A 12,686-nucleotide genomic window follows, 5' to 3' on the forward strand; every position below is an offset into this window, starting at 1 on the left:
AGTTAACAATTTATGGAATTTACCTAGTTCTATGAGTTTGTGGCCAATGTAGGCTTTTTTGTTGTGGTCACTTTTGTCCAGCTGGACAGGATCGAGGTCTTCTACTGTTGACCCTATGGCTTCCTCGACGCTAGGGTCTTTGACGATGTCTGTTTGTTCGTCGGACTCGGGCCCCAACTTGGTAATACTTGTGCTCCTGAGGCCTCCGCTGTTAACTGTTGAGTGTATGTGTAGTCTTGGGCGATGCAGTAGCATTCTTGAGCTGTGCGATAATCATCGCGGATGCTGAATATTCCCCATGGGGTAGGGAACTTATTGACCTAATATAAATTGGATGGGATGGACCTCATGGCGTGTATCCAGTGTCACCCTATAATGGCGTTGTAGGTTGTGTCTTGGTTCATGACATGGAATATGGTGTCCAGGGTGACACCCCTGGCCAGAACGGGCAATGTTATCTCTCTGGACGTTCGTTCAACTCCATTGTTAAAACCTGTTAGTGTTATGCAGCGTGGTACTATCTTATCCTCGAGTCTCATTTGTGCTAGAACTCTGGGGTGGATAATAAACGCGCCGCTCCCATTGTCTACCATGATTCTTTTTACATCAGTAATTGAAATTCTAAAGCAATGACAAGAGCGTCGAAATGAGAAAAGGTCAAATAGTGGGTATCTGACTTATCAAAGATGATACTGTCTTCGAGGTCATCATACCGTTCATTGGTGATCAACCGCTTCAATTTGTGTATGTTGGTGAACTTCACATGGTTGATTGTTCCTTCGTCGCCTCTACCGATGATCATTTGGATGGTGGGGGCGGGAGAGGGTGGCTTTGGGGGGCCTTGATCTTTTTCTAGTCCACGGGCGAAATTGGCTCTCCCTAGGTCACTCATCAGCTCCTTTAAATGTCCTTGGTGGAGCATGTTCACTACTTCTTGTCGTAGGGCTATGCAATCCTCGGTCTTGTGGCCATGTTCCTGATAGAACTCGTAGAGGGCATTAGACTTTCTGGAATTTGGGTCCGACTTCATCTTTTGTGGCCATTTCACCTTGGGACCGAGCTTCTCTAGGGCGTAAACTATTTCTAAAGGAGAAACACAAAAATTGTGAGCATGTAAAAGTGGAGGCATACCTTTTTCGTTTCGGTGAGTCCCTGTCTGTGGCCTGGACGCCCCTTCGACTTGGCGGGGAGGTAGTGGGATGGCTGCTCTAATGTATGGTTGGTGCCTTTCCCGATTGAGGAGTGGTCCTGTGTGATCTCTTTGGCTGTCATTCTGACGATATTTCCTTGATTCCATTTGGACTGACATCAACCATTGAGTTGGACCATTGAGGTCGTCTTCATCTGCTCTCACCTCGGCACAGTAAGCGTTGTGAATTTCTTCCCAGGTGGTGGGAGGGTATTTCATGAGTCTGCTTAATAATTTTCTAGTCGCCCTCGACCCGATCCTATTTAACCCATTTTGGAAGGCCGCTACCGCTATCCCCACTGAATCGTTTGGTAGGCTCATTCTTACTCTGTTAAACCGGCAAGGAAGTCCCTGAGTCGTTTGCCAGACAGTTGTTTGATGGCGAATATGTCATTCACTATGGCTTCTACTTTCTTGGCCTCGGTATGGGCAGTGATGACTTGTCAGCCTTATCTACTGCTGAAGTTGAGTATGTTGTTGATGCCTCATGTTGTGCTTAATTGTTGTGGATCAAACAACAATGAATGGATTTTGGAATTGATGTTGGTTGCATCCCTATTTTTTGTGATAGCACTAGTGCCATTAGTATGGCAAAGAACCCGGTTCATCATAAAAGAACTAAACACATAGATGTTAGGTACCATTTTTTGAGGGACAACTATGAGAAAGGCTTGATCATTGTGTAGCTTTGTGCTACTCATAAGCAAATTGCTGACACTTTCACAAAAAACTTAAGTAGAGATCATTTTGAAAGGAACAGGTTGGAATTAGGGATGATTAAGATCACCTAAATGGACCAGTTCAATGCTAAACAAAAAAAAATTGAAACATAAGTAGACTAAATCTTACTCAATCTCATACTTTTAATAGTATACTCTTGTGCCATATGTTAAAATGAGTCATTAATCTCTAATGATATTTTCTCTATTTTTGCAAATCTAGACTTACGCAAGAGAATTATCAGTGAAGAACCTAGTTCATCAAGATAACACGGTATGTTTTCTACACTCTGCATATTTTGAAATAATAATATTTGAATCCTGAGAAGAGTCCCTCCTAAGCTAAATTTCTTTTGAACTTATCTATTAAGTGAAGTTCTGTTCAAAGACTCCCACCCAAATTAACTCACCTAGATTCTAGAGACGCCTCAATCGTCTCTTCAAAATTGAAATTTCAGTTTGATTAAACTTCTAATTGACTGTTAAACCTTCCATTACTTAGTAATTACCCCTTCCTTTAAATCATTCATCATCATCTCTCCCATTCTCTCATAATTCCCAAAATTCGTCAAAATTTCTCTCTTCTTTTTTCTTCCAAAATTTAACCTACCCATCTCCTTCCTCACAGAATCAAGAAAAATGACTAACCCTCAAGATAACCATGGTACATTCCCACCATGTTCCTCATCTTAAACTATCTCTCAACCTAGGAGACGACGAGTAAAAATGCTTGCTCGAAAAACTGTAGCTAAAGGTGCGCTTTCAAGGAAACTCGATGCACAGTTATAGGCAAGTCTAGCCCAAGAACCCCAAAACTCTAATGACTCTTTCAAGTCTGCAACTGAGGGGGAAGGAACCGGTCTTCCAATTCTGAGCAGGTAACGCCTGTGCCAAACCCTTCTATTGAGGTCATCTCTGATTTGGATAAAAATTTATAAAATAGATTTATATTGGTTGGGTATGTGGTGGATGTGGAAATGCCTGAGTTCAGAAGGAGAGGAGGTAAAAATAAAAGAGAAAAAGAAAAAGAGAGTGAGGGTGTGCGAAGCGATGAGAGGGGAAAAGGGAAAGAAGTGGTTGATTCTTCACCTACTTCTGGAACTAATAGAATGGCTATCTGTAGAGCAGAGTCAGAAAAGGTGGAGGAAAGTGGCAAGAAAACAGGGGGAAGTGGATCAGGAGAAGTCGCTGAAGGGCTGGTTAACCTTGGAAAGCATACAGATGAACCTGGTTTATCCGTTGAAAAACCCTAGAAGATTTTTTGAAAAAGGTAGGTGACGGTTATAACCCCAAGAAAAGGATAACTCCTAAAACAAAGATCCCTGGCACAACAAGAGCCAACAAGAAAAGGAAGGTTGCTCCTTCTAATACTACTAAAATTCCTCTCCCAAGAGGAAGAGCCACGAGGAGCAAGCTGAAGCAAAACGAGGAGGAGTTGCAGAAAGCTTTAGAAGAAAGTAAGAAGAATAGGATGGAGAAAGGGAAAGAAAAAGTGGGAGAGCATGTTAAGGCTGTTGATGTGGATAAGATGGACCTGGTCCATCAAGGTGAAAAAGTGACTACTGAGGTGGAGGTTCAGACCCCCAAGCCCAAGAAAGTCAAGACTTCTTCTAAGAAGTCTACATCTGTATCCAAGTCTGCTGAACCATCTACCTTGGTAAAAAGGACCAGGTCTGCAGTGAAAACTAAACAAGTAAGATTATTGAAGAAGAGGAATCGAGTAAAAAAGAGGAGGATGAATCAGACAGTGAAGTGGACAAGCTGGCCAAGTTTGGCAAAATGACTATCTTGAAGGGAAGACTCCTAAAGGATCTGGAGGATGAATGGATGGTCCTTCTGCTGGAAAGCTAGAGGTACAAGGGTGGAAGGACATGGTCCTTCAAATGGATGGCAGATTGGCTAGGGATGAAGTAGTTGAGTTTATGGAAAATGTTGTAGTGCAGAATGGAAGAGTTACCAGCTTGGTAAAAGGGATGCAAATCTCTTTTGATATGAAGGAGTTGAGTGAAATTCTAGGTGTACCTGCTGAGGGGTACAATGATTACACAAGGCTTAAGTGGCCAAGCCTAGAAAATTTTCCGACTGCCCTTGCCATCACCAGAAAATTCAGTGATCATAAGCAGGAAAGTGAGCCCAAGGCTATAGACAAGAATGCGATGAAGCCTTCCCACAAGGTGCTATTTGAATTTGTCATTAAATGTGTTCTGCCTAGGCAGGAGAAGAGGCACATTACAAACTTCATGGACTTGGTTCTGATGGAGTGTCTAGATAGTGGGAAGCAAATAAATTGGCTTGGGTTTATAGTCCAGCTTTTTGATAAGGTTATCAATGGTACCAAGTCTCATACTATTCCCTGTGGGTTCATTCTTACTACTGTGCTTGCTCATTTTAAGGTGCCTTTGAAGAAGTAGGAGCTAGCTACAAGCAAATATCATTTTGGGGCGAAAACTCTGATTGCTTGTGACTATGAGGTTCTTGTCACTCCTAATGAACCTGGTTCGTCCAAAAAGTCACCAATTAATAGCAAGGTCAGAGTCTTGGTACAGGAGAGTGAGGCAAAGGAAGCTGAGATAGAAAGGCTGAAGTCACAGTTGGCTGAGGTAGAATCTGAGAGAGATGTTCTCAGAAATAAACTTGCAAGGGAAAATGAGAAGAATGATGGAATTCTTCAAGACATACTGAAACTTCTCCAAGCAAATAACCTAGCCGCTACCTCTTCTAAGCCTTAAATCCTAGCCTAGTGTAGTTCCTTCAGTGATCCAGTTTGGGATGTTTCTTTTGTTGTTTGCTCATGTTTTCAGTATTTTTATTTCCTTTTATGCATTGTGGAAGAATCATATCAACTATCAATGAAATCAATGAAATCTTCTGTTTTTTGCTCTAACTATTTGTTTTTATTTCTTTGATGGTTGAAACTTTTAGCTTGATCAATGATGATTAATCCATAATTGCATTTGGGATAGCCCCAGTGGTCTTGATTAAGCTTAATAATCTGGGTTCTGCACATTTTATGCAACTTTTCGATGATGCCAAAAGGGGAAAAATAAATAGGTTACACTTTAAACAAGTGATGTGTAGCTTTGAACAAGTGATGTCTATAACCTAATGAACCTGGTACTTGTTGATAAGTGATAAAAAGGAAAAATATTTCTAACATTGTGTTGATGTTGAGCTGAATTTAAACAGGGCCTAAGCGTATGAAAAGCAAAGAGTTTATCATCATAAAAAATGGGGAATTTGTTGGCCCAAGTACAGGTTTGTTTTGAAGATTGACAAAGGATTTCAGGCTTGAAGGTCCATCTCTTGTGAGCACAGATACAGGCAGATTTGAGCATGTGGGATGCACGTGAAGGAGATAAACCTAACTTGACAGAATTGATATCTCCTTATCGAAAAGGTTGTATAATTGATAAGGAGAAGGACTCCTCACTCAAAGAGAACACTGTCTAAGACAGGGAAGGAGTTAGATATTGAGATCAACTAGAACTCTTCCACCAAGGAAGAGTAGCATCAGAATTTTAGTTAATCTTTATTTACTAACTCTATAAATATCAGTGTTGTTCTCTTTTAGACAATGCACAAATGCTGAAGTTAAACATGAATTGAGAGCAAAATAGCAAGGCTTTTTGCAAGCAGTTTGTGTGTGATTCAAGTGTGCAAACCTGAAGCTACATGAACTAGATAGAACAACCAGTTCCAAGTATCTGTCTTTTATTCTAGTTCAATTGTAGTAGGTATTTTCATATTGTACCTTTCAGCTTTATCTAGAGGCAATTGTAATAGGTACTTAGAATATTCAAGTTAGAGTTAACTTGAAGTTGTCGCAACAGTTAGAGGCTGTGTGCTACAACAGGATTAGAGTTAGTCCTAGGTTTACAAAAGAGTTTTTATAAATACAGTTTTTGGCTCAGTGATTTTAGTGGAGAGTTTGGGAAAATCCTACTGGAAAGTAGGTCATGGTTTTTTCACTTTTTGAGCTAGGTGTTTTCCACGTAAAATACTTGTGTTCTTTACTTTTCTCATTTACTATTTCTGCAATAGTAGGTTAAGGAACACTTAGAAAACCAGGTCCTTCCATAATTAGTTTAAGCGAAAAATTGGACACCACACAAATCACCCCCTCTTGTGTGGTATTGAAGTATAAAATATCAGAAGGAATTTGTCACCGAAATGTTGAATGAGTTGGATGATTCCTTCTTCTGACTATAGCGTGTGACAACTGACTATGGAAATGAACAAAGTGTTCTTAGATCTGGTGAATAAAAGAGGAATGTTAAGCAATGGAATCAAACAGAGGAGGCAGACAAGCTTTTTGTATATTCTTGATAGTCAACCTTTTACAAGATGTTCCTCTCAGAAAAGTTCAGAAGCCCCCTTTTTGTTCCCTATCTCTTCCTATTTATAAGGAATATTCCTAGAAAACTCTAAAAAAATATAATTGGGAGAATATTCATTGTAATATTCCTATTCATAATCCTAAGAATATTTTAGCCGTTGTTGCTGCTTGTTCTTAACTCGACCTTGGCACTGGTCTCTCTTTGGGCGACTCCTCGCCAATGGGCCGTGCTTGGCTTCGACCTCGGTCTCAGCTCGTCCGTTTACATTCACTAAACTCGACCTAATTTTGACCCATGCATATATGTCGTTTGATCATTGCCATGAAACATGGATAGATGGTCGTAAGCTTTTAAGAGAGCAAAATTTCATGATTCATATAGGATAACAATTTACGCCGGCCAATCCTATTGACTTATAATATACCAAAACACTTTTGTTACCACACTCAAGAATGGCAATGGTGTGCACATCATTGATAGATCGCTTGCTATCAACCTCTTGGCCTAAAAAATGTAATATTTCTCGATAAAGTCAGGTTAATCAGGGTAAAATTATATCCTTTAGGAATCGTACATACACCGATAAAAGAACTGATGTATACATAAAGAAAGCCTTGTGCAACAAAATATGCAAGTAATACGTTTCTGGGAGGGGTCTTTACTTATTTAATTTAAGATTAACATTTTGTTTTATAACAAGTTTTTAATGAATTTTCTAAAACGTTTTCACAAGAATACTTCAGTAATGTTGAGTCCAACGAGGATTATTATATGAGCTATGTCTAGCACCTAACGATGTGACCTAGTGGTCAGTAAAGTGGGTGAGAATCATAAGATTACCTGGTAATTTCTTGCCATTTATCCAAGTATTGGTGGATAGAGTTATCTGGTATTTATTTCTGGTGAGGTGACAGATATCCCATGGAATTAGTCAAGGTGCATGCAAGATGGGCCTAACTAGTGTTAGGCCCAAAAAAATGTCTATCCTCTGATATCTTCATATTACAATATGCAGCAACTAAAATTTGAATTTGAACCTACATAATCTGATAGTTATCTCTTTGGTATCTCAACACTAACACAATATAACAATAATAATCTGATTGGATTCGACATTTCCATTGAATATCTGAAACTAACACATACAGTAGTGCTTAAATGAATATTCTCGTTTATAGTTATTCTAGCTATATGCTACTGTTTCCCAAGTTTGTTTTTCTTTCTTTTGTGATTATCCTTTAATACAACACAAGAATAAAAACTTATTGGACAGTACTACTGCTGAAATGGAGCATTAAGTTCTAGGCTGTGAAAATGTATAGTGCAAAAGCAAAAAGTCATTAGTAAGAAGGAAATAACATACTGTTCAAGCAAGTTGAGACATTGAAGTCATAAGTACACTTCAACAAAAAGATAAAAGAAGAAAGTCTAGAAATACACATTCAACTCACTAGTAGAGAGTCACATTAATTGGTAGGCTAAAAAGAAACCAAAGGGTTAGACTTGGTTCTAGCTGCTATAGGAATAGCTTCTGCATCTCAAAACATGTTCCCTTTTGATTCTGATATCAGTAAGGTGAGACACTAACGTTGGTTGAAGTAAACAAACCATCTTTCATAAGAACATCTTCTCCATCCTATCAACAAATTAATAAACCAAAAGGAAAAATAAAAATTAAAATGAGAAATTCACTGAATATACAATGGGGGGGGGGGGGGGGGGAAAGCTAACAAAATGAAGAAGATGCATGATAACATACCTGTTGGCGGACATTAGCTCTCTTAACAGTCTGATCAGGCACGAGACCAAATTGAATGTGTGGAAAGTGGGCCCACTGTGTCATTAACAAAAAAATAATGTGAAAATTTTGACGCAAGTAAAAACACATAGAAACCCTAGTTGTTAGCTATCAAGTTTTGATGTCGAATTAACATAGAATTAAATTCAACCCAACAATGTCTTGAATAAATGTGAATAGAACCGTAATTAACTTTGCACCAGTTTGTCGGTAAATTCCTCGTATCTAACAAGAATTTCTTGATAATTTGAGCGACACATTTTTTTATTTAGCTAAATAACATGCATTTGGACGGATTTGACCAAAATAAAGCTTGTTTTTAAAATATAATAGAATATCATACCAAAGAGAAAATGAAAAATAAAAGAAGAGGAGAAACCCTAGTCTAGATAATCAAGAGTGCAGTACTAATACATTTTTTGCAGCGGTGCTAAAAGCTTCTCTGTGGCTAATGTCAGGATTCCCTGCTTTTATGCGTTGGATCTCTTCCCTGCAGAAAATTTCAAAGACCAATATCTAGTTTCATATGACAACATAAATTCAATAAATAACTTTTAGTATTCGATATCACGTATATATTTCATTAAATAAAAGAAGAATGTCTACAAGTTTGCCTGGTAAAAGAGAAGCAGAAGCTTATGATTATTACTTGATGAATCGGTTGTAAGCAGAGGGGACTCGCTGTCTCTTCTCAGGGGCTGTACATATAAATACACATTAATACTACTAATATATATGTTAATAATAAGATGTATGTTTCTTATACCTAAGTCTTCATCATTTCAAGTACAAAAAGTGACACAAGCCCTTTGCAAAGTAAGATAGCTAACAGAAATTAACTTGTCATCCTATAGTTCCTTTCCATCTTCACAAAGGAAAGTCAATAAGCAAAACTTAGATATATATGTTTAAGAGAATTTAAGGAGGCATCCCAAAAATTGAAATCCGTCTTTCCTTAAAAACAAGGACAACAACATAGGCAGTATAATTCTACAAGTAGGATCTAAAGAGGATACTATATACGCATACCTTACCCCTAACTTATGAAGGTAGAGAGTAAATTTCTGAGATTGATTATAAAAGAAATGTATGTCTAAGGACTAATATCTCACGTCTGTTAATGACGGGTGGTCTAGGAAGATCATCAAATCCAGGTCGAGTAGGTAGGACAAAATCAGTAGAGTTACTCTGATTCATCAAGAAAGTTGGGGTTGCGTTGGTAATTTCTTCCTGCAAAGCCATTCGTTTATCAATTATAGCCAACAAATTGACAAATAAAGACCTAAAAATAGTGCTGCTTCATCAGTAATGTATAGATATACCAGAAGATTGTGGGAAGGAGAGAAGTAAGTGTGACCAAAATGATGGTTAGCTGAAGGCAAAAGCAATCCCGGCAAAAGATTAGTACAGTGGCCACATCGAACCGTCACAGTCTTGAACAAACTTGTGCACGGAACACTTACCTAAGAATCAATCACAAAAGAGAATAAAAGAATCAATTATTAAAAAACCCACAAGGATTAGAAACACAAAATCGATCATTTTCTTGCTTTGACTATGTATTACTCTCGGGAGGTTTTGGTTTTATGTCCCCTCCTTTGCGCTCTATTTTTGTTATTTAATATATAAGATAGGGTCAATGTCGAATCCTCCATCACCACAGGAGGTGAAAGCCTGGGTCGATAGCTTAATCTTTTAAAAAAAAAATCTTGCTTAATTTGACATCTTCCCCCCCCCCCCCCCAACCCAATCACTAAAAAAGTTGTTGGCAAATTGAAAAAAAAACAAAAACTTGAGTGAACAAAAGATAGAGAGCTAAATGTCAAAACATGACTCTAAGAAAAAAAACTAAAGGAAGACTTAAAGAATGGCCAAAAACACAAGAAACCCTAGTGAAAGACCTAATTTGTAACTCTTGATTCACAAAGTATAGGAAGAAAAGAGAATAATGTTATGAGAATATAATATACCGCGAGGACAGTGTCACAGATGTTGCAATGGACATAGCAGAGCTGCTCGGAAGGAGGTAAGTGGTCCAATGACAAGGTAGAATTAGGAGTTGAAGAGGACATGATACTCTATTTCCTACTATTTTGCAAACTGATATATTGGCTGTTGCTGCTGTTTGATTGATTTGATTGATTGATGTTTTGACAGTTTCAACTACCAAACTAAACTACCCACCCCCTCCTTGGATCTGCTTTCTTCTTGATAATATTAGTTGGGGAGGTATGAAAACAAAGTGCAAAAATTGTTGCAGGAAAGGCCAGAAATGAAAGAGAAAAGCTGAGAGAGATGATAACTCTTTTTTTTCCCTCACCTGCTTCACTCTCCTTTCTTGGTCCTTATTATAGCTAGGTCATGGATGCAAACTATTTAAGTCATGCATTAATGCATATGCATACTGGACCATACACATGCATGGATGTATGTGATATGTATACATTTATAGATGGAGTAATTGATATACTTGGCCTTTTTTCATTTTATGTGAATAATTAGAAAAGAACATGTGTGGTTGGCATTCCCAATGTATGTATGAAAGGCAGAAGACCGCAGATGTGGGAGCGAGGAGCCAGAAAAGGACGTTTGCATGGAGCGATATAAAGCTCTCAATTCACTTGTTATTTTCAAAGTTCTTTTTAAAAACTCTATGCAAATTTTCTAAACCATCAGTTAACCAATGTGGAATGCATGGGCGGAGGCAAAATTTTCGCTAAGGGAGTTCAAAAAAAAAAATTAAAAAATTAAATAAGATTGTAGCTAGTGGGAATTGAGAACCAATGACTTTACAAAGGTTTTGAACCTCCTTGACTACTAATCTATGCTTTTGGGCTATGTCAAGGGGATTCAAAACACAATATATAAAGATAAAAAATAAATTTTCCTTTATATACACAATGTAATTTTTCGGCAAAGGAGGTTCGAGTGAACCCTCTTCCTCCCTCTAAATTCGCTCTTGCATGGGGTCATCTGGATCCAAAAACTTTGACTTAGGCAGACTCCTTTATTAAGGAATTCAACAAATAAATATAAACAATTAATATCAAAACAGTAAATTGTTAAACCAGTTGTGGTAGGATTATTCTAAACGTAAAATTCTGTAATTCCTAAGAGGAGTAGTTTCAAGTACCTTGAGTCAGTTATTTAGGGGATTGTGGAGATCGACGAGGATGTCACACACCGTATAGGTGTGGGGTGGATGAAGTGGAGGTTAGCGTCGGGAGTCCTGTGTAACAAGAAAGTGCCAACGTTACTAAAATGTAAGTTTTATAGAGCAGTGGTTAGGCCTGCCATGTTGTATGGGACCGAGTGTTGGCCGGTTAAGATTTCACACATCCAGAAGATGAAAGTAGCAGAGATGAGGATGTTGAGGTAGATGTGCGGGCATACAAGGATGGATAAGATTAGGAATGAAGATATTCGAGAGAAGGTGGGCGTGGCCTCCATGGAGGATAAGATGCGGGAAGCAAGACTCAGATGGTTCGGGCACATTCAGAGGAGGAGCACTAAGGCACCGGTGAGGAGGTGTGAACGACTGGCTGTGGTGGACACGAGGAGAGGTAGAGGGAGACCTAAGAAGTATTGGGGAGAGGTGATCAGACAGGACATGGCGCGACTTAGGATTACTGAGGACATGGCCCTTGACAGGGAATTGTGGAGGTCGAGCATTAAGGTTGTAGGCTAGGGGAAGCTGTGAGTATTTCTACAGCGCACTAGAGTGAGACTAGCCAGTTAGGAGTTAGTCTTAGGATGCTACTGGTCAGCTACTGATGCAAGGCTTTATCTGCTGGATATTATTATATCTTCCATATTTTTCGTATTTCCTATATTTCTTATATTGCTGTTATTTTTATTTTATGTTATGTTATGTTATGTTATTATGAGTCTATTGATAGTACTAATATATCGTCTCTTGTCGCTGTGTTGAGCCGAGGGTCTCCTGGAAACAGCCTTTCTGCCCCTCGGGGTAGGGGTAAGATCTGCGTAGATATTACTCTCCCCAGACCCCACTTGTGGGATTATACTGGGTTGTTGTTGTTGTTGTTGTTGTAAAATCCCGTAATGGATGTATGGGCATACTAGGTTAGATAGAATTAGGAATGAAATTATTCGGGACAAGGTGGGAGTGGCCCCTGTGGAGGAAAAGATGCGAGAGGCGAGACTGAGATAGCTCGGGCATATTAAGAGGAGAAGCACAGATGCCCTAATCAGGAGGTGTGGGAGGTTAGTCTTGGGGGTAAGAGGAAGGGTAGAGGTAGGCCAAAAGTCTTGGGGAGAGGTGATCAGGCGGGACATGGCAACTTGAGCTAACTGAGGACATAACCCTGGATATGAGGGTACAGTGTGTAGGTTGAGTATTAGAGTAGAAGGTTAGGAGGTAGTCGTGCGTTTCCATTTGTCTTTATTAGTTCGTTAGTGTTAATGTTAGTATGGTATCCTTTTATCCTGAGTTTGCTATTTTCGTATATCTTTTTCTGTTATTACTTGTCACCAGTACTTCCTTAGTTTGCTATCAGTGCTCCTTATATATTCTCTATTGCTATCAGACCTCGGTTTTAGTTTCTCTAAATATATTGTCTTACTATTACTCCTTATCGGTACTTCTTTCATATTCTTTATTGCTATCTTGAATTTAGTTT

General features: G+C 38.8%; 2 protein-coding genes across 2 annotated transcripts; both read right to left on the reverse strand.

Moving 5' to 3' along the window:
- Positions 1 to 601: 601 nt before the first annotated feature.
- On the reverse strand, positions 602 to 1,408 carry LOC138876283 (uncharacterized). The gene has a single exon (XM_070155194.1). The coding sequence runs from the start codon at positions 1,406 to 1,408 to the stop codon at positions 602 to 604; it is 807 nt and encodes a 268-aa protein (XP_070011295.1).
- A 6,154-nt stretch (positions 1,409 to 7,562) lies between these two features.
- Positions 7,563 to 10,456, reverse strand: LOC104230156 (protein YABBY 4-like). The gene is made up of 7 exons (XM_009782892.2): positions 10,014 to 10,456; positions 9,366 to 9,506; positions 9,156 to 9,273; positions 8,693 to 8,741; positions 8,458 to 8,533; positions 8,005 to 8,079; positions 7,563 to 7,881 (listed from the first exon to the last, which is right to left on the reverse strand). The coding sequence occupies exons 1-7, from the start codon at positions 10,113 to 10,115 to the stop codon at positions 7,813 to 7,815; spliced, it is 630 nt and encodes a 209-aa protein (XP_009781194.1). The 5' UTR covers positions 10,116 to 10,456; the 3' UTR covers positions 7,563 to 7,812.
- Between the last annotated feature and the right edge of the window lie 2,230 nt (positions 10,457 to 12,686).

The sequence above is a fragment of the Nicotiana sylvestris genome, chromosome 8 (genome assembly GCF_000393655.2).
Source record: "Nicotiana sylvestris chromosome 8, ASM39365v2, whole genome shotgun sequence".
Classification (NCBI taxonomy): domain Eukaryota; kingdom Viridiplantae; phylum Streptophyta; class Magnoliopsida; order Solanales; family Solanaceae; genus Nicotiana; species Nicotiana sylvestris.

What these genes read in the sequence shown, in the direction of transcription:
- LOC138876283 (XM_070155194.1), bottom strand. Translation starts at nt 1,408, where the DNA reads ATGAAATACCCTCCCACCACCTGGGAAGAAATTCACAACGCTTACTGT.
- LOC104230156 (XM_009782892.2), bottom strand. Translation starts at nt 10,115, where the DNA reads ATGTCCTCTTCAACTCCTAATTCTACCTTGTCATTGGACCACTTACCT. An exon ending in TCTGTGACACTGTCCTCGCG is followed by an intron (nt 9,507 to 10,013) that starts GTATATTATATT and finishes ATTGATTCTTAG; the next exon opens with GTAAGTGTTCCGTGCACAAG. An exon ending in GCTTACAACCGATTCATCAA is followed by an intron (nt 8,534 to 8,692) that starts GTAATAATCATA and finishes AATTTTCTGCAG; the next exon opens with GGAAGAGATCCAACGCATAA.